The sequence below is a fragment of the Psittacula echo genome (genome assembly GCF_963264785.1).
Source record: "Psittacula echo genome assembly, chromosome: 25".
In the NCBI taxonomy this organism is placed as follows: Eukaryota; Metazoa; Chordata; class Aves; order Psittaciformes; family Psittacidae; genus Psittacula; species Psittacula echo.
In genome coordinates, this window is record NC_137760.1 from 649,019 (window position 1) to 667,461 (window position 18,443).

Here is an 18,443-nt window from a genome sequence, read left to right on the forward strand (position 1 = left end):
GCCCCGCACCGCTCCGCCCCGTGCGTACGTCACCGCGTCGCCACGCCCCCCCGCGCTACCTCCGCCACGCCCCCTCCGGGCCACGCGGAGGTGTATGCGCAGCTGCCTCCGCGGGCGGGGCCTGTGCAGCAGTTGAGGCGGGGTTGCCGTGGTTACCTGGCGCAGGCCCCGCACCCCGGTCCGGCCGGTAGATCCCGGTATGGCCTGTGAACCGCGGTATGGCCTGGGGACCCCGCTCCGGCCTGTGGTCCCCGGTACGGCTTGGGGACGCTAGTATGGCCTGTGGGCCTCTGTACAGCCTGGGGACCTCAGCATGGCCTGGGGACTCCAGTAGAGGCTGTGGGCCCCTGTTCAGCCACTGAACACCGCTATGGGCTGGGATCTCCAGTACGGCCTGTGGGCCTTGGTCCGGCCTGTGGACCCCAGTATGGCCTGGGGAGGCCAGTATGGCCTGTGGGCCCCAGGATGGCCTGTGGAGCCCAGGACAGCCTGGGAGCCCTGGTATGACCTGGGGACCCCAGTGCAGATCAGAGACCCCCGCTATTACCTGGGCACCTCAGGCCAGCCCAGGGCCCCTTGGTATGGCCTGGGGACCTCAGGACAGGCTGGGAACCCCCACCATGGCATGAGGGCCCACAGCATGGCCCAGGGGAACTCTGGCCTGCTGGGGCATCCCAGCATGGTGACAGCCAGCAGGCCTCAGCAGAGAGGGGCACAGGCAGGGCCATGCAGGAGGCACTAAAGCCTAAAGCCTCTGCGTGTGCCCCAGTCTACTCAGCTTTCTAACCTGCTTTTTGTTTCTGCTTCATTGTGCAAGGGAAAGCGCGGGGGTTGTACTTGGTACCTACAGCATGAGAGAGTTGGATTGAGAGTGGGGCCTCCTGGGGAGTTCTGGCCTTGCTGGCCATTTCCTGCAGGGTGAGTCACTGGCAGCACCAGCCTGAGCTGCGTGGAAGCTCAGGGTGCAAACAGCACATTGGGGAAGTGAAACAGGTCCCAGGAAAACACCAAGAGCTGGCAGCCATACAAGCCCAGCCACGCAAGCCCAGCCACACACATCCAGCGTGGCGCAATCACCAGCACCCTGGATGGATGTGTGGCAGAGCAGGGTGCTCTGCCAGGTAGTGGCAAGGAGTGTCCCCAAAGTCACTCTTTCCTCAAAGGCCGTGGTCTCAAGGTAGTGGAGGTGGGCACAAGGGACCAAGGGGACAGTGGGGTCCTGATATTGGAGTGGTATGGACAGGAGGGGTGATGGAGAGAGCTCTGCTGGTGCTGTGGGCCAAGGCAGCGTATGAGGAAGCCATGGGGAAATGGTGGAGCTGCAGCACTTGCGCCACTTGCCCCTTCCGGGGCAGTGCAGCTCCAGCCCTGACGAGTGTGGGTGTCATCACAGTGGGATGGGGACAGGGCTGGGGCTGGGGTAGTCCCTGCTGGGTCAGTCCAGCCACTGAGGGCTGGCACACAAGCACTGGCCCCAAACATTGACACCAAACCTTTCTCTGCCCCACATACCAGCCCTGGAGCATCAGCCCTGCTCTCTGCTCCACACCCCAACCCCAAAGCATCCCCCCATTCTTCCAAACACACAGCCACATGCTCAGCCCCACAGTGCTGCTCAGGGCAGCCCCCCAAACCCCTCGGTCTCTCTGGAGGAACTGGGCAAATCCAGGCATTGCGAAAGGTGGAAACTCCGCTCTGACGGCACTTCCTTCGGAGGCTCTTGAAAACCCACCACGCCAACACCAGGCTCAGAGAGCGCCCAAGTGACGCCACAAGCAGCACAGGCAGGAGCAGGCAGCTGGGTGCCGCAGCACTCAACAGGTACTGGCAGGTCTCCCCCAGGTTTTGCAATCAGCAGCGGAGATGGCATTCGTCCCTGATTTGGACATACTGGAGAGCAGCAGGTAAGCATGGCCGTGCCGGAGGGGACGTGGGGCATGTGATGCCGCCTTGGTGGCCCTGGCTTCACCATCTCCTTTTGCCTTTTAGCCTGAATGAGGAGACGTTTTTTGGCCCTGACTGCCTCTGCCTGCAGAAGGTAACACTGGCATGGTGGAAACCGTGAGAACCCTGTGTGGAGAACCTGGGCTCTTACCCCACATCCCCTTTCCTCCCCAGAAACCCCGACTGGACTTGGATGTGGCATCACCTGGGGTGGGCATCCAGGTGACAGTGACCAAGGGACACCCTGCCAGGACCTTTCACCAGGCTGCTGTCCTTGTGGCGCCTGTGACCAAACCAGCACACAAGGAGTTTGCTGACAGTGACCTTGGGGACTTCCTGGATGATATTTTTGGTAAGGGGGTGATGTCAGGGTGTCAGCCCAGGTGGGGGATACTCCTGGGAGATGCTCTTGCAACGGAGATCATTAGCATCCCCCTGACCCCTGACTCTCTCCCTCCCCACAGAGCCTGTCTCCTTCCAGCGGATTAATAGCAGCTATGCTGGAGCACCTGTCTATCGCTACACCCGCTCCCAGTCCTTCGACATCCTCGATATTGACCAGAAGTGCTTTGTGCTGGAGTCACCCACTCAGCTGGTGGCCCTGCACCTGCAGGGACCCTCTGCTGGGCGGAAAGGTAAGGGGACACAGTCTTGACCCAATGTCCCCATCCCCAAACAGACCCAATGTCTCCAGGACCACAGAGGTGCCATCCCACAGCTCCACAATCACCCATTAACTCATTCCTTCTTTCTGCAGTGAAGCTCAACATCGCTCTGTACCGTCCTCAGTCATCACAGGGTGCCCCAGGGACTGGGCGGGTGCCAGTGGCATTGGGCATCAAGGGCTACCAACTCTACATGTCGTGTGTGATGAGCGGTGCTGAGCCCGTGCTGCAGCTCGAGGTGAGTGGGGGGATCCTGCTGGCATCATCTCAGATGGGTCTGGGGGCTCCACCTCACCCTGAATCCCGTTTCACCCCTTGGTTGTAGGAAGCTGACGTCAGGAGGGACATTGAGAGTGTGGAGCTGACCCGCTTCATCTTCTACCGCCTGGACAGCCCAGCTGAGGGCACCACACGCTTTGAGTCGGCTGCCTTCCCTGGCTGGTTCATCTGCACTTCCCTGCAGCCCCGCCAGCCCGTCAGCATCACCAACCACCCTGACCAGGTCAACATTGCCACTTACGAGCTGAGCAGGCACTGAGGAGGCCCCGCTCCCAACCCAAACCAACTGGCAGTCGCTGGTTCTCAGGCTGTATGTACCAAGTACAAATCCCAGTGGGACCCCCCATCCTCTCCATCTATTTCAGATGAAATAGCATCTCTGGGCCCTGTTGGCCCGACCCACCCCCATTTGCACTGATTTATTGCGTATATCCAGTGCTTTTGTTCTTATTTATTGTGTAACACCTCTTGCTTTTAACTTATTGTATATTTTATTGGAAATATTGTGGTTTTGTTATCTGGAATTTGTTGGTAATGGAGGTGGAAATAAAAGGTTTCCCAGATTGGTGTCTCACAGGGCTGAAATCATGTGGAGAATGGTGTATGGATGGAGAAATCCTGCAGTTCCAGCTGCTTTCTGGGCTCTCCAGGCATGACTGCAATGCCTAGGGGGTGGGGGTGACCCTACAGCCTGTGAGCTTGGCTGGCGCAAGCAGGATCTTCCCGCAGCCAGGGGGTGGCTGGGTGGGTTTCCCACTGCAGCTGTGGCACCGCGCGACGTGGTGTGGTGTGGCATGTCCTGGTATGGTATGACCTGGCATAGCATGGTGTGATGTGGTGTGGCATTGCATGGCCTGGCATAGCATGGTGTGACATGGTGTGGCATTGCATGTTATCCCTTAGCATGCTGTGACATAGTGTGGCCTGCCATGTTAAAGCCTCATGTGGAATTGATACTGAATTAAATTAGTAATTCACTGCATATAGAGACAAAGCCATAGACAGGGCTACAAGGATTCCATGATCCTCAGGGGCCAGTCCTCAAATTCACAGTGCCTGTGCCATGGCCTTGTCTGCCCAAATTCCCATTAACATGAGGAACAGGAACTGGGTGGGCATTTCATGGCATTAGAAGAAGTACGTATATAATAAAGGTACATAAGCTGTGAACTGTCTCTTCTGGGTGCATACGACAGGCAGAGCAATCCTCCAGTACCCCGTGCTGCAATAAAGTCGTGTCGTTTTCTAACCTGTCATTCATTGGGGCAGAGTGGCTGGAAAGCTCCTCATGGGAAAGGAGCTGGGGGTGCTGATTGATGGAGCTGATCACGAGCAGCTTGTGCCCAGGCAGCCAAGGAAGCCCCCAGCATCCTGGCCTGGATCAGCACCAGTGGGGCAGCAGGGCCAGGGCAGGGATTGTGCCCCTGCACTGGGCACTGGTGAGGCTGCACCTTGAATCCTGTGCTCAGCTCTGGGCCCCTCCCTACAGGAGAGACATTGAGGTGCTGGAGTGGGGCCAGAGAAGGGCAGCGGAGCTGGTGCGGGGCCTGGAGCACAGTGTGATGGGGAAGGGCTGAGGGACCTGGGGGGTTCAGGCTGGAGAAGAGAAGGCTCAGGGGGGACCTGATCGCTCCCTACAAGTGCCTGAGAGGAGGATGGAGCCAGGAGGGGCTGGGCTCTGCTCCCAAGGAACAAGGGATGGGACAAGAGGAGATGGCCTCAAGCTGCACCAGGGCAGGTTTAGATGGAGCTGAGGAACAATTCCTGCCCCAGAGGGTGCTCAGGCATTGGAACAGGCTGCCCAGGGCAGGGCTGCAGGCACCGTCCCTGCAAGTGTTCACACCCCCTCAGTGCCATGGGTTAGTGGTGGCCTTGGCAGGGCTGGCGAATGGTTGGACCTGATAATCTTGAAGGTCTTTTCCAACCTCTGTGATTCTGGTTGGAGAGTTTATTTCCTGGAGTTTGGTAACAATATAGTCTGGCATAACATGACATGGCATAGCGTGAAGTGGCATGGCGTGACATGACATGGCCTAGCATGTCATTCCATGCCATTGTTATTGATGAGTGAGCCAATCTTGCTTTAAAATATAAATCTATTAAATTGAGCAAGCGATAGCAGATAAAAAAAACCCAGCACTGGGTGCACCAGGAGGCCCCGCTCCACCCCAAACGCACACCGGGTCTCTTTGGAGGCTGTCCTTTATACCTTTTCGGTTCCGGACTTCAGCCAATCATGTGGTTTCTTTTGCTCGGATGTTTTGACGTGGCTCTTTTCCATGGGTTCTCCCCCCCGCTGGGGTCTCATCGTCGAGAAACTTCGAGAAGTTTCCAGAAGCCTCGAGAAGCTCCCAGAAGTGTCGAGAAGTCTCCTGGAAGTTTCGAGGAGCTCCCGCCCCCAGCCCAGTCGTCATAGCAACCTCCATCCCCCGTATGCTCTAACAAGACACTACCTCAAACTCCCCAACCCCCCTTCTCTTCCCTCTCACAATCCCCTGCAATAACTCAACTGACTTCTTCCTAACACAGAAGTCGCAATGCAGAAGTACAATAGTCACAAAAAAAAAGAAAATATGATTCCACACGAAGTGACAATTACAGAGAGTTTCTTAAAATGTAGCAAACAATATTTTCCTTTAAACCTTTTGATGAACAAACTCTACACATTACAGCACGGTGTAGTGTGGAATGCTCTGGCATAGCATGGTGTGATGTGCGGGGGCATGGCATGGTCAGGCACGGCGTGCCATGACATAACGCGACCTGGACTTGCCGGCGCGGGGCGCCATTTCCCGCCCTAACATGTCCCGCCCCGCGCACCATGATTGGTGGAAGCCAGGTCTAATGGACGTGGCAGCAGCCAATGAGCTTCCCCTGCTCCGGGCCCCGCCCATGTCCTTGCTCCGCCCACTGCGTTGTCACGGCCCCTTCTGCCCTCCTCTAGCCAATCACAGCTCTGCTATCCCGCCGACCCCGCCCGGAGCCGGCGGTTTCGCGCTCTCCATTGGTCGGTTTGAAGAAGGCGTTCTCTAGTAAGTGCTGCGCGGCGGTTAGCGGTGTTTGGTGTTTGTCATGGAGCAGGTTGGGATGGTGCCTCAGGGTGAGCGGCCGGGGGCTCTTGGTGGGGCAGGTGTGGCCGTGTGGCGATGCGGGGCCTTGTGCGGTGAGAGGTGGTGCGGAGCGGGGGCTGGTGTGGGGCGGGGCGGCCTCGGGGGTCTGTGCGGTAGGGGCACGGGTCACCCCGCTGGTACGGGCCGGGAGCGGTTCGCGCCATCGCGACTGCCCTGGGCTGGGGCTGTCCCGAGGCTTGGATGGCCCAGTGGGGTGCAGAGAGGCGGGGAGCACTGGGTGGCTCTGTGGAAGCCTTGGGGGGCAGAGGGGCTGAGACACCCGCAGAGCCCAGGGCGCAGGCTGGCTGCTCTGTCCGTCAGATGGGCGTTGCACGGCCCCAGGGACGGGGGCAAGGCCCTGGGGATGGGGCAATGCTGGACCTCAGCCAGGCCAGGCTGTCCTGCCCTAAGGTACTGCAGCCAAACCGGGGGTGTCAGAGGTATCCCCTGTTACGCCCCCCACTGAAACGCTCTTGCTTCCCACCAGCCTGTGCTAGCAGGGGCTTGGCACAGCAGGTACAGGCTTACGGGATGCACAGCTGAAGCAGGGTCATTGGCAGCATCTTCCCTTTCCTTTTCAAAGTTGCCCAAGCCCCATACAACTGAGGTTTTAAGCAGTATCATGCTGCGAGTGCTGGAGAGCTCTGGTCTTCATGTACCAATGAGCTTTTGGGCAACACTTGGTGCTGGAAGCAGCATTGCCAGGCTCAGGTGGGGAGCAGTACAGTAATGCTGTGGGTGTAAAACACATTCATTCTGATCCAGCACTGAGGTTGTTGTGTGTGCACTGCATTTCCTACCATCTTTTTGCAGAAGAGCAGAGGAGACCGCTCCAGGACTACGTTGCAGCCACAGGAAAGCCAAAATGCCCAAGTGCAAGGTAAGTCAGGAGGACGCTGGGCTTGGATGAGCTGTTCTGTAAAGGTCCTTTCCAGCACAAATCACTTCGTGATTCTGAGGTGTAGATGGTTTTTCCTGCCTTGCTAGGGTCTGCCTTCTCCCTGCAGTGATTCACTGGTGTACAAAGAACACCTCCTGCCTGTGCCTCGCTGCCAAAGCAGCGCCTGGGACGGCCCCATGGCATCCAGCAGCGCTCTGCGGAGTTACTGGCAGCAGAGGCAAAGGGATGGTTTGAGTGTTGATGAATGTTGACATTTCCTGCTGGTTGATATTGTCCTTTCTGGGTATTTTCTGAGTCTCTCTGAAACTTTCTCATCCCAGTGCTTGCGGCTGGCAGCATCAGCCTTTGTGCAAACAGCTCAGTTTTGTAGCTGGGTCTTGCATAAAGGATGGCTCACGTCTCACGGCTGGTTTTTAACAGCCCTTTCATTAGGAAGGGGCATTTTCAGTGCATTTAGAAAGTCCCAACCATGTGTTCAGGGAGTCACCAGCCTCTGCCCTGCTCAGTTCTTCTGGAACCAGCCTGTGTGAGGGCAGCGAGGCACCTTCCTGCTGAGCTTGGCAAACCTGAACACTTGAGAGACTCCCTGTTGCAGTGAGTATTCCTCATGACATTGTAGTGCAGGGGAAGCTGTAAACCTTCTCAGTGGGGGAGAAGATAAAGGGAAGTGGGATCCAAGACCAAAAAGAGCAAAACATCCCTGGTACCAGGGCTCTGGAAAACACCAGTAATATAACAGAAACGAGCAGAGAAGATTCATGATCTTTCTTTCTGGCTTTGTACACCACTTGCACAGAGGACAATCATCTAACTCTCTGGGCTCTTTCATTACAGAAAAAAATCTGCACAGGCATTAATCTTCCCTAATGGCTGAGCTGCAGGCCCCGGAGCAAGGGGTGAGAGAACCACACCACTGCCTGCATTTCAGGGAGGAGGAGGAGGGCAGGATGAGGGGAGCTGACAGCCAGTGCTGCTCTCCCACCTCCCTGCTCTGCTCCCAGTGCCTGGACAGCTGTGGGGCTGCAGCTCGCTGTGACACACTAAACTCTGGGGTGCTGCTGTGACCTGCAGTGTGGCAGCAGCAGTGGGAGCCTCCAAGCCTGCAGACCCACTGCCTGCAGGAGCTGTTGTGCTTGCTTGTATTGTCAGTGAAAGCCAGAAGTTTTGTGGCAACCTTGGGTGTCAGTCATAGAATCATAGAATAGTTTGAGTTGGAAGGGACCTTCAAAAGTCATCTAGTCCAACCCCTGCAATGAGCAGGCACTTCATCTAGATCAGGTTGCCCAGAGCCACATACAGGATGGGGCATCCAGCACCTCTCTGGGCAACCTGTGCCAGTGTTTTACCACTCTCACTGTACAGAGTTTCTTTCTCACATCCAGTCTGAATCTTCCCTCTTTTAGTTTAAACCCATCACCCCTTGTCCGGTCGCAACAGGCCCTGCTGAAAAGTCTCTTCCTATCTTTCTTATAAGCCCCCTTTTAAGAACTGAGAGCCTGCATTAACATCTCCCTGGAGCCTTCTCCAGACTGAAAAACCTGAACTCTCTCAGCCTTTCCTCACAGGAGAGATGCTCCATCCATCTGATCATTTTTTTGGCCCTTGTCTGGACTCTCTCCAACAGGTCCATGTCTTTCCTGTACTGAGGCCTCCAGAGGTGGATGCAGGACTGGTTTATGCTGGTTTTTGGGTACAATATGGTACTTCCTTGATAGTTCTTTGCTTTCCAAAAGCTTCTTCTAGCTCCTGTGACTGAGACATCAGTGGTTTTGTGCAATAGCTGTTAAATGCCTGATATTTGTTTGGCTTCCTACAGACTCTTTTTAAAGGACCGGACGAATCACCTGAATCCTCCCTTAGAACCAGTTTCTAAACTGCAGCATGTAAGTAGAAATCTTTTGAGTCTAGTTTTGTGCTTGAAGGGAGTCTGGGCCAAACAGGGTCCCCAAATGAAGGTTGTGAGTTCCTGACCCCGAACAGGGTCTGCAGCCTGTTGTGCTCCTGTTCTGTTGACAAGCGCTTTGTCACCCCTGGGCTGGCAGGGCTGGGGCAGGACTGACCCGAGGTTCACTTGTTGTCTTCAGGTTGACAGGAGCAAGAAGGATGTTCTTGGAAACAAGGGGAAGGGTGATGGTGAGGTTGGTGCCAAACCCAAGTGGCGTGCTGGCCATGCTGCGCAGAAGTCTTCAAGCACGTCCCAGAGAGCAGCGGTGGCGCATCCACAGCAGCCAAGGAAGAGTGCAAAGCTTCCTATGAGCCACCCTGCACAGAACAGAGCAAGGCTCCCAACTGCAAACTGTGGTCACCTAAATCCAGACAGGACCAAGAAGCTTGCGCAGGAGACCGACCCCACTGCAGCACCTCAGACTGGAAGTGACCACCCCTCTCCTGGGACAGCTTGCTCTCCAAATGAGGGTCTGGAGGACAGGCTGGTGTGCAACAAAGAAAATGACCGTGCACAGGTCTCCACACGCATCTTGGCTCACAGGCAAAGCTCAGCCACAAAGCCAAGAACAGTCATGGACCCAAAGGACAGAATGAATAGCTGCCAGGTTAAGGAAGAGCCATTTGAGGATAAATTCAGGAAAACCCTGCTAGGCTCAAAGAGCACGTCTCAAAACCCAAGTACCAAAACTCGGCCGTTGCAGTCCCCTTGGCCACTCACTGCATCTACTCATTTGCTGCCCAAAAACCCAGGGGCAAACCAGGCAAAACCTAACACAGGAAGGCAGTCCACAGAGAAGCCGCTCTGCACACTTCCAGTGGGAAGTCTTGAGCCCCAGAGTAGACCCTCTCAAATGAAAAGATCTCCCACAAAGTCTCTGGCCTCTGGCAGGCTCCAGGGCTCCACAACCCTGGACAGCAGCCTGAAGCCGGGTGGCACTGTGCCCTGGCAAAGGTCCCTGGCTAAAGGGGAGGTGGATAGGAGGGGTATGAAGGCGGTACCTCCCAGATGCGCAGCAGCATCCCAAGTGACAGTCCCCCAAAACCGGCCTTGCAGCACACATGGCTCCAAAACTCAAGCAACTGAAGGCACTTTTAGGAGGAGAGAGTGGCTTAAACCAGAGCTGCCACAGGCAAGTGGCATACAGGCGAGGCGTGTTCCCAAGAACCTCTCAGCAGCAGATCGCAAGTAAGTAGTAGCTTTGGCCAACTCTGTCCTTGCTTTAAACTCTGCTGTCCCTTGGAAGTGTTTAACTGGGTGAACCTGCACCAATCTGCTGAAAACAGGGTCCAAAGTCCCCTTACTTGTGAACTGTGTGAGGTTGATGCCCCAGAAAAGAGGAGGGTGGGTTTGAGGTTCAGTGGTGCCTTGGGTTTGTCTACCACCAGCTGAGGACAGATGTTCTCCCCAAGCTGCTGAAGTTGGCTAGAGGGAGATTCCAAGGGAAAACAGTAGCCTGGCAAGTGCTGGTGGTCTACTGGGGTGGTGACAGTGATCCCTGGGTCCTTTGACAGGAAACAGCTGGAAGAGTGGTTGGCATCCAAAGGCAAGACGTACAAACGGCCACCTATGATGCTGCTTCAGAAAAAGGCAGTGAAGCCGTCCTGCAGAAATGTCAAGGAGAAAGAAAAGCAGGAGAAACCGGAGGAGCATTGCTTGGAGAAGATCAACGATGTATTAACTGAGTGCTTGAAGCTCATTGAGGAGGTGGGAATGGGAAAGAAGCTGCTTGGATGGGTTCCTCTTCCCCTGGAGCTTCCTGGGACATGAGGGTAGGGCCGTGTTCCCCCAACAGCACAGAGGGGGTTGGAGCAAATGTTCATGCTGAGCTGCAGTTGCCAGAAGGGTAACATCTCAAGTCCTCAAGGAGTTACAGATAGGCCAAAGGCATGCAGTGAGATGGGGAAGATGGACCCGTACCTGGTCACGGGGGGTACGTGTGTGTCATTGCTGGTGTCTGGCAGGGGACCCTGCAGCAGGAGCTTCTGTAGCAGCAACCCTGGCTGACTGAGCCAGCTTGAGACATGTCCCTGGGGGACATCACAGCCACCGTGCAGCATCACCTCTGGGAACACTGACCACCAGCCCTGCTCTGGGGTTTGGTTTCTCTGTTAGTGCCAGCACTGAGGAACTTATCCCCCCACATCCCTCTGAAATACCAGACTAATTTTACAAACTATTCCATGTCCTCATACTGAAGAGCTGCCCCTTCAGACCCTCCCTTCCCTAGCGAGCACTGGGAGAGTGGTTGTGCTCCGACAGCTTCCTGTCGCACACCTCTGGCCCTTGCTTGACGCTTGCCTCTGGGACCTTGCCCTTCTCGCAGGGTGTCGAGACCGAGGAGATCTTGGAGGTTCTGTCCCATGTGCCCCAGGCAGAGAAATTTGCCAACTTCTGGATCTGCAAAGTGAAACTGCTCGCCCGGAGCGGCCCCTTTGATGCGGCAGGGCTGTACAGAGCTGCGGTCTGTGCTGGTGCTGTGGTAAGTGAGGGGCATCTCTCTGATAGCTCCCTGGGCTCCCTGCAGGAGCACGTTTCATCCAGATCCCAAGGTTGGATTCTGGGATGACTTTAGCAGCACCAGACACTTGTGAGAAAAAGCCCTTTAGAGCTGCCAGTCCCATTTTGACACCTTTGGCTTCACTCAGCCCAGCCAGTGGGTTCATGCGGGTGGGCATGGGGCCAGGAAGCATATGCAGCGTGTGCTGTGTTGGAGCTGTAGCTGGAAGTGGTGTGCCAGCAGCGCAGTACTGGTCTGGGCGGCACAGCTGCAGCGTGTGGTGGGGTTTGTGGCTCAGCCTGTGTGCTGACAGCTCACCCTTGCAGAAGGGGAATCCTGCAGCCTTTTGCCACTGTCTCCAGCATGGATGAAGTAAAAAGCTTTTCTCCTATTCAGTTGTAGCTCTGGCCTCCATTCCCAAGTCAGGCCTGCCTTGACCTACACTTTGCTTTCCCTGCAGCCGCTGCAGGAGCTCAGAGAAGTTGTCCTTAACATTCTGAAGGCTGCAGACCAAACACCAGAAGGTAATACATGCATGTGGGGCCACTGGAGCATGGGCAGGCTGGGGTTCCCTGGTTGCTGCAGGCAGGGAAGCAGCATGGTTTGCACTCTGTCCCAGCACCCTTGGCTGTGATGGAGGCCAAGTGTTGTGAAAGTCCAGAGTTTCAATTTTAAATGCGGGGCAAGATTTCTCTGCCAGGGCTGGGGATGGGCCTGGCCCAGCATGACTCTGTAGTGAGATGCCCTTGCTGTGGCTGGAGCATGTTCTGTTCCCTCCCCGGCTGCCCTGTTCTCCCCTCTCTGCAACTGTGCTGCCATTTGCCTCTCCTGTCAGGGGAAAAGGCACAGCCCGGTCCTGAGGAGCCCAGGACACCGAGCCCGAGCAAGAGGCAGCACGTGGCAGCGACTCCCTGCCTGCCAGGCAGGTCCCTGACCAGGCTGCCTGCTTCAATCAAGTTACAGGTTACCTCTGTACCCAGGTAAGGCCGAGCTGCCCGCTCCTGGCAGCAAACACCCGTGTGCCCGTGCTCACTGCAGGGTTTACCTAAATTGTCTTCTGTGCAGAGTAAAGGAGCTGCTGCAAGGCCCAGAGCTGAAATTCCTGACGCCTGTGCGGCGCTCAGTGCGCATAGAGCGGGTTGGGAGCCGCTACCCGGAGCTGCTGAAGGACCATGACCCTGTGGTGTCATCCCTCAGTGAAATCCTGGATGCTGAGGAGGAGACTCAGTTCTTCTTCCGGAAAAACAAGGCTTTGCCGGAGGTGGCGGAGCTGGAGGGGCTGAGTTTGTATCCCCTTGAGAGCTGCTGAGGGGTTCCCAGCAGAGTGCAGGCTCTCTGCTGCCCTGCACTTCACAGACTGCTCTTGTTGCCTATCGACTGTAAATACGTATGTGTTGTACATGATAAGCCTGTTTTAAATATATAAGCACTGTTCTAAATAAACTCTCTGTATGGATTCAGTGTGGATTGGGGGGTGGGGTGGGGCAGGGGGGTGTCCCCTGGGCCTGCCTGTGCCTGCTTGGCTGTGATTTTTCCTGCAGTAGGATGATGTCAGTCTGGCTGTGGCACCTCCTAGGCTCAGAGACTGGTTTGGGTTGCAGGGACCTTAAAGCTCCTCCAGCTCCAACCCCTGCCACGGGCAGGGACCCCTTCCACTGGAGCAGCTTGCTCCAAGCCCCTGTGTCCAACCTGGCCTTGAGCACTGCCAGGGATGGGGCAGCCACAGCTTCTCTGGGCACCCTGTGCCAGCGCCTCAGCACCCTCACAGGGAAGAGCTTCTGCCTAAGAGCTCATCTCAGTCTCCCCTCTGGCAGGTTCAAGCCATTTCCCTTGGCCTGTCCCTACAGGCCCTTGTCCCAAGCCCCTCTCCAGGTTTCCTGGAGCCCCTTTAGGCACTGGAGCTGCTCTAAGGTCTCCCCTTCAGGAGCCTTCTCTTCTCCAGGCTGACCCAGCCCAGCTCTCTCAGCCTGGCTCCAGAGCAGAGCTGCTCCAGCCCTTGCAGCAGCTCCGTGGCCTCCTCTGGCCTCGCTCCAACAGCTCCAGGTCCCTCTGGTGCTGTGGGCCCAGCGCTGGATCAGGACTGCAGGGGGGACCTCCCCAGCATGCAGCAGAGTCCCCTCCATGACCTCCTGCTCACGCTCTGGGGGTGCAGCCCCATTTGCAGTGCCCCATAGCAGCCCCCTGCCACCCCCAAGGGCTGTCCCCCACCCAGACACAGGCAGCTGCTGAGACTGGCACTATTTTCCCTGTGTTGAGGAGGTGAAAGGGAGCCCTGATGTCATCTCCTGGTCTCCAGCAAGCAGCGATCCTGTCCTCAGCCCCTCCTTTTGCCTCCTCTCAACATAGCCACCACCAGCATTGGCTCAGCGTCTTTATTGAGAAACATCGATGCTGGGAAAAGCCTTGGAGCAGCATCAGGGTGTCCCAGCACGGGCCTGGCTCCAGCCTGAGTCTCTCAAGGGGGTGCAGGGCACTGCTGGTGGGCAGCACTGCCCTCAGAGCTGCCACCCTCAGCCAGGGGCTTGCACTTGCCTGAGTTTTCCTTCAGAACAGCCAATTCTACGTCTCTGTTGTGCAGGAGTTTGAGTATCTTATAAATAGGAAAGGGCAGAGGCAGAGGAGGGCCAGGACAGGTGAAGGGAACCCTGGGGAGCAGCAGTCGCCTCCAGAGCCCTCAAGGCTTGAGCAACCTCTGATGCTGGAGGCGCTGCAGGGACCAGTGATGCTGCAGTGGGGTCCAGGGACACCCCCAGCGGTGCTCCCAGTGATGGGAGGAGCTGGGGTTCCCGGGGGCCCATGAGTGACAGTGGGAGCCCAGGGCAGCCCAGGGCCACCAACACCTTCCTGGGGGCCGGCAGCTCAGCAGCCACTGGTGCTGGGGTGGGCTCAGGCTTCTCCATCCTCCTCCTCCTCCCCACTGGAGCCCTGGGGGACAGCACCAACCTGAGGCCAAGGTGAGGGGATCAGTGGGCGCAGGACCCCACAGCACCAGGGTGCTGGTGCTGGGAGTCCTATGGCCTCGTCCCTGCACCTCACCTGTGGGCTGGGGTGGCCGTGCCAGGCCAGCCATGGTGCCAGGGCTGTGCTGGCCTCACCCGTGTCCCCACGGCCATGCTCCACCGTGGACTCGTGAGCCATCTGCATGGGGGGAGGCTTTGAGAGGGGCCGGGCCCCACCAGCCAAGGGCTTGGTGCCCACCTAACGCCTCCATCAGGGAAACTGAGGCACGGGGGGTGAGCGGGGGGGCGGTCTGCGAGTGGCTTACCAGGACTGGGGGGGCCCGGAAGAGGTAGCTGAAGGGGTAGTAGAGGAAGTTGATGAAGGAAGCAGCGTAGAGGTCTGCGTAGCGCATCAGCTGGTTGGCGAAGAGCGTCTGGCGCGAGCCGCAGCGGAAGAGGCTGCCCATCTTCCCGTAGCACATGTCCATCTCGTGCGTGACTTTCTGCGGGTGCAGCGGGGATCAGGGCACCCAGCACCATGGCAGTGTTGGGTATAGCAGTGCGCCGGTGTCCCCAGGCATCACCTGGATCCGACGCTTGATGGAGCTGATGTCCGGGCGCTCACTGCTGCCGCTGTCCAAGTGCCTGCGGTGGGACAGACCCGGCTGGAGGGTCCCCCACGGGTGCCCACACCCCCCTTCTGCTTCCCCCAGCCTGCCCCATGCCCACTTACTGGTACAGCTCTGCCAGGAAGAGATCCAGGCTCCGCAGCTCCTCAAACAGCTCTGCAAGAGCAATGGGGCTGACTCAGCCCAGGCAGTATCCCCACTGCCTGGCACAAACAACATGGGCTTGTCCCACTGGGGCTGGTGTGGCCATCAAGGCGGGGGGGAAGGAGGCTCCAGGCCCCCCTCCTCATCCTCCCAAGCTCTGCTCACCGCTCTTCTCCGTCCAGACCTGCAGCTCACGCGCCAGCTCAGGCACCACCAGGAAGGTTCGCCAGCCCTGCCGCTTCTTGGACTTGAGGATGTCCCCAAAGATATGGTCGCCCATGTAGAGGATTTCTTTGCCCTTCACTCCCAGCAGGTCACACACCACGTCCGAGGAGCCTGCGAGAGCCAGGCATCGGGGCCTCAGCGCAGGCACGTCCCCCCCGTGCTGCCCACGGAGCCCTGCTCACCGCCAGAGTAGACAGCGCAGTGCTGGAGGGGACCCGTGTACGTCCCGATGCGCAGCTTCCCCGTGTCCTGCGAGACAACAGCACCCCAGGACAGGAGCCGTCACTGGTGCCCATCCTGGGGTCAATCCACCCGCAGTGCTCCGACCTGCCCCATGGCCCCACCGTGTTGACTTGGCGCAGGACAGTGCCCTCGGCAAAGAAGAGCGGTTTGCGGGTGTCCACCACGATCAGATCAAAATAGGATCTCCAGGGGCGCTGTGCGGTCCCAGCCTGGCAGGGGGGTGTCAGCGAGGGGCTATGTGTGGCATCCCACAACCCCCTATACCTTCTGGTGAGGAAAGACTCACCTTGTCCCCATCACTGAAGTCAAACAGGTAGGACATGATGGCCTGCGGGGACACCCAGCATCGTGCCCCTGTCAGCCCCCAGCCTGTGCTGTACCCCCTGGGGTGGGACACACACACACAGAGCCCCCCCACTCACATCGGTGTAGTTGTAGTCACTGTTGGTGGCCAGGAAAACCTTCCCCACCTCCCTCATGCGGCTCAGCAGCAGCGGCACACGGGGCTGGCGAGGGGCAAGTCAGCACAGCGGGACCCGGGCAGCGGGGTGGGGAGGGGTTCTGGGGAGAGGGGGTCCACAGACACTCACGTCCTTCACCACGTATTTCTCCAGGTTCTCCAGAGTCTTCTCCTTCAGGCAGCCCTGCAGAGGGGACAGGGATGGGGTCTGGCAAACACCGCCCCAGGGTTGGGGGGGGCATCCCCAGGGCCCTCAGCACCTCCTCCACCAGTAACCCCCCCCCGGCCCCCAGCCCCCTGCCCTCACTGAGAGGTGGACGTGGTCCATGGCCTCGCGCACGTCCTGGAACATGCTGCGGAAGGACATGAAGAGGTTCCCATGCTTGTAGCCAGTGTCACAGCTGCAATGGTTGGGAAAATGGAGATGGGGGGGAGAATGTGAAGGGGCTGCTCCTCCAAGTGGGAGCCCCCCAACCCCTCCTCAATACACCAGGCCCCCCTATCCCCCTCTTACTTGATATATCTGGAGCAGTTGGTGAAGAAGTCCACAAGGCAGGCGTAGAGATGGGCCTCTGCAGGGGACAGGGGTGAGGGGGGGCACGGGGGCTGGGTGGCAGCACCCCACCAGGGTGGGGGCGACTCATGGTGGGGGTGTCTCGCTCACCTGTGAGGTTGAAGAGGGTGTTGAGGATGTGGAAGCGCTTCATGTCGTCCCTCTGGATGAACTTGTTGGGGTAATAGTGCAGGATTTCAGCCCTGGGGAGGGAGCAAGGAGCTGCAGCCCACACCAAGGGCTCCCCGGCACCCCCCATCCCTGTGGGGGTTCCAGCCTCACTCACCCCTTGAGGAAGCGGAAGCCATGGGCACAGACCAGCAGGTTCCCATGGGAATCCACCTTCAGCAGGTTCCCATACAGGGCATCGAACACCAGCCCCCTGCGCGCACACCCCATCAGCGGGGGGATCCCCACCATGACCCCCCCCACACACACACTCACCCCCTCGAACACCCCTCACCGTGTGGGGAAGGTGGGGTCGTATTTGTAGGCGAGGATCTCAGGGGGGTACCCGATGGACACGAGGTGCCGCAGCAGCAGTGCAAAGGCCAGCTCCTCGTAGTCGGGGGACTTGTACACTGTACATGGGGGCAATTGTGGGGGTGTGGGCAGGGGATGGGGGGATCACCCCAACCCACCCCCCCAGGTCCCCGGACCCACTGGCCAAGGTGTAATCCATGTCGAAGCCGAAGCATTTGATCTTCTCCAGCGCCAGGCTCCGGTTCACAAAGATCCTGGGGGTGATGGGAGGGTTATGGGGCAGGGAGGTAGGGCTGGGGGGTGGCATGAGGAAGGGATGGGGACAGGCCCCCCTCCCCCTCCACCCCTGCACAAGGGCCCCACAGTGAGTTATTGGAGCAGAAAAATGGGCTTTTGAGCTGGAAATGGAGCCGGACGGGGGGGCACGAAGGGGGATGGTGACCCCCGTGTTTGCCTTTCCCGCCCGGCAGCATTACATGGGGGCCCCCAGGGCCTCTGTCTCCTCCTCACCCCCTAAGGTCCTTCCCTCGGCTCCTGCACCCCGTCCCAGTGCCCTCCCCCCAATCCCCGTGCCCCGCGGCTCCCGGTCCCACCGGTGTAGGCAGTCCCTCCGCAGCGCCCGGGGATCTCCCGGCCCTGGCCCGCGCTCCCCCTCGCTGCCCATTGCCGCCGCTTCGGGCCGGCGCCTGCGGCCGCCGCCGCTTTAACGGAGCCCTGGGGACCGCCCCGACCCGGCGCCCGGCCCGGCCCCCCCCCCAGGCGCAACAGCCGGGACGGGACCTGGGGCACCCAGGGGTGGGGACCCCCACAATGGAGCGGGCGATCCCCCCCGTGCCCTTCCACGGGGCAGCGCCCCCCGGGCACCCACAACAGGGGCTCCCCCTCCCCAGCACCCCGTGGTGCCCCCCCGTGCCGGTGTTTGCCCGACGGTAGCGGGGGGCGACCGGAGGAGAATCATTAACCGGGGTCAAGGACCAGCCCCGCTGCAGCCCCGAGGCTGCCCCGGTGGGCGCCGCGGGGAGGGGCTGGCGCCGAAGACCCTGCCCGGCACCGCACACCGGAGAGACGGGACCCACGTCCCGGTGCCCGCGGGAAACAGGCACATCCCGGTGGGCCACAGCGCCGCGGGGCACGTCCCATCCCTTCACCCCAGGGAGCCCCGGAGGTACGAAGCTGCCCCCCAAGGCCCGGTGCCAGCCGCGGTCCCGCCGCAATCACCGGTTGCTCTTGCAACACCCCGGGGGTGACGCGGGTCCCAGTGCGCGGCCCTGACCCGGGCTGGGATCGCAGGATGGGAGGGAGCATCCATAGGATGGGGACATGGAGTGAACAGAGGCACAGCTGCTGCCATGGGGCTGGCAACAGGGAGTCAGGGACACACCACACCCCCCCCCCCCCCCAGGTGTGGAGCACTGATAACCCC

At 58.9% G+C, this 18,443-nt stretch overlaps 3 protein-coding genes across 8 annotated transcripts; 2 read left to right on the top strand and 1 right to left on the bottom strand.

Annotated features, from left to right (window-relative positions):
* Window positions 1-1,863: 1,863 nt before the first annotated feature.
* Window positions 1,864-3,147, top strand: LOC308230006 (interleukin-1 receptor antagonist protein-like; the record flags this gene model as incomplete). The annotated part of the gene is made up of 6 exons (XM_080634447.1): window positions 1,864-1,904; window positions 1,990-2,038; window positions 2,119-2,296; window positions 2,409-2,579; window positions 2,702-2,847; window positions 2,935-3,147. The coding sequence occupies 6 exons, from the start codon at window positions 1,864-1,866 to the stop codon at window positions 3,145-3,147; spliced, it is 798 nt and encodes a 265-aa protein (XP_080490573.1).
* A 2,800-nt stretch (window positions 3,148-5,947) lies between these two features.
* CKAP2L (cytoskeleton associated protein 2 like) lies at window positions 5,948-12,781 on the top strand (the record flags this gene model as incomplete). 3 transcript variants are annotated; one of them, XM_080634542.1, is made up of 9 exons in its annotated part: window positions 5,948-5,988; window positions 6,812-6,878; window positions 8,716-8,782; window positions 8,984-10,032; window positions 10,359-10,551; window positions 11,171-11,326; window positions 11,805-11,868; window positions 12,180-12,324; window positions 12,410-12,781. In XM_080634542.1, the coding sequence occupies 9 exons, from the start codon at window positions 5,961-5,963 to the stop codon at window positions 12,651-12,653; spliced, it is 2,013 nt and encodes a 670-aa protein (XP_080490668.1). In that variant the 3' UTR covers window positions 12,654-12,781. The 3 variants fall into 3 exon arrangements, with proteins under 3 accessions (XP_080490668.1, XP_080490669.1, XP_080490670.1); XM_080634544.1 differs by having other exon boundaries at window positions 5,976-6,051; XM_080634543.1 differs by lacking the exon at window positions 8,716-8,782 and having other exon boundaries at window positions 5,954-6,051.
* Window positions 12,782-13,701: 920 nt separating this feature from the next.
* Window positions 13,702-18,364, bottom strand: LOC308229944 (cytosolic purine 5'-nucleotidase-like). 4 transcript variants are annotated; one of them, XM_080634327.1, is made up of 18 exons: window positions 18,239-18,364; window positions 17,201-17,274; window positions 17,001-17,118; window positions 16,824-16,919; window positions 16,649-16,740; window positions 16,499-16,556; window positions 16,292-16,385; window positions 16,115-16,168; window positions 15,947-16,030; window positions 15,811-15,852; window positions 15,626-15,733; window positions 15,464-15,530; window positions 15,222-15,392; window positions 15,017-15,068; window positions 14,868-14,928; window positions 14,610-14,786; window positions 14,381-14,482; window positions 13,702-14,287 (listed from the first exon to the last, which is right to left on the bottom strand). In XM_080634327.1, exons 1-18 carry the CDS (start codon window positions 18,340-18,342, stop codon window positions 14,231-14,233), a joined length of 1,611 nt encoding a protein of 536 aa, XP_080490453.1. In that variant the 5' UTR covers window positions 18,343-18,364; the 3' UTR covers window positions 13,702-14,230. The 4 variants fall into 4 exon arrangements, with proteins under 4 accessions (XP_080490453.1, XP_080490454.1, XP_080490455.1 ...); XM_080634328.1 differs by lacking the exon at window positions 18,239-18,364 and adding an exon at window positions 17,614-17,809; XM_080634329.1 differs by lacking the exon at window positions 16,824-16,919.
* Window positions 18,365-18,443: the final 79 nt, after the last annotated feature.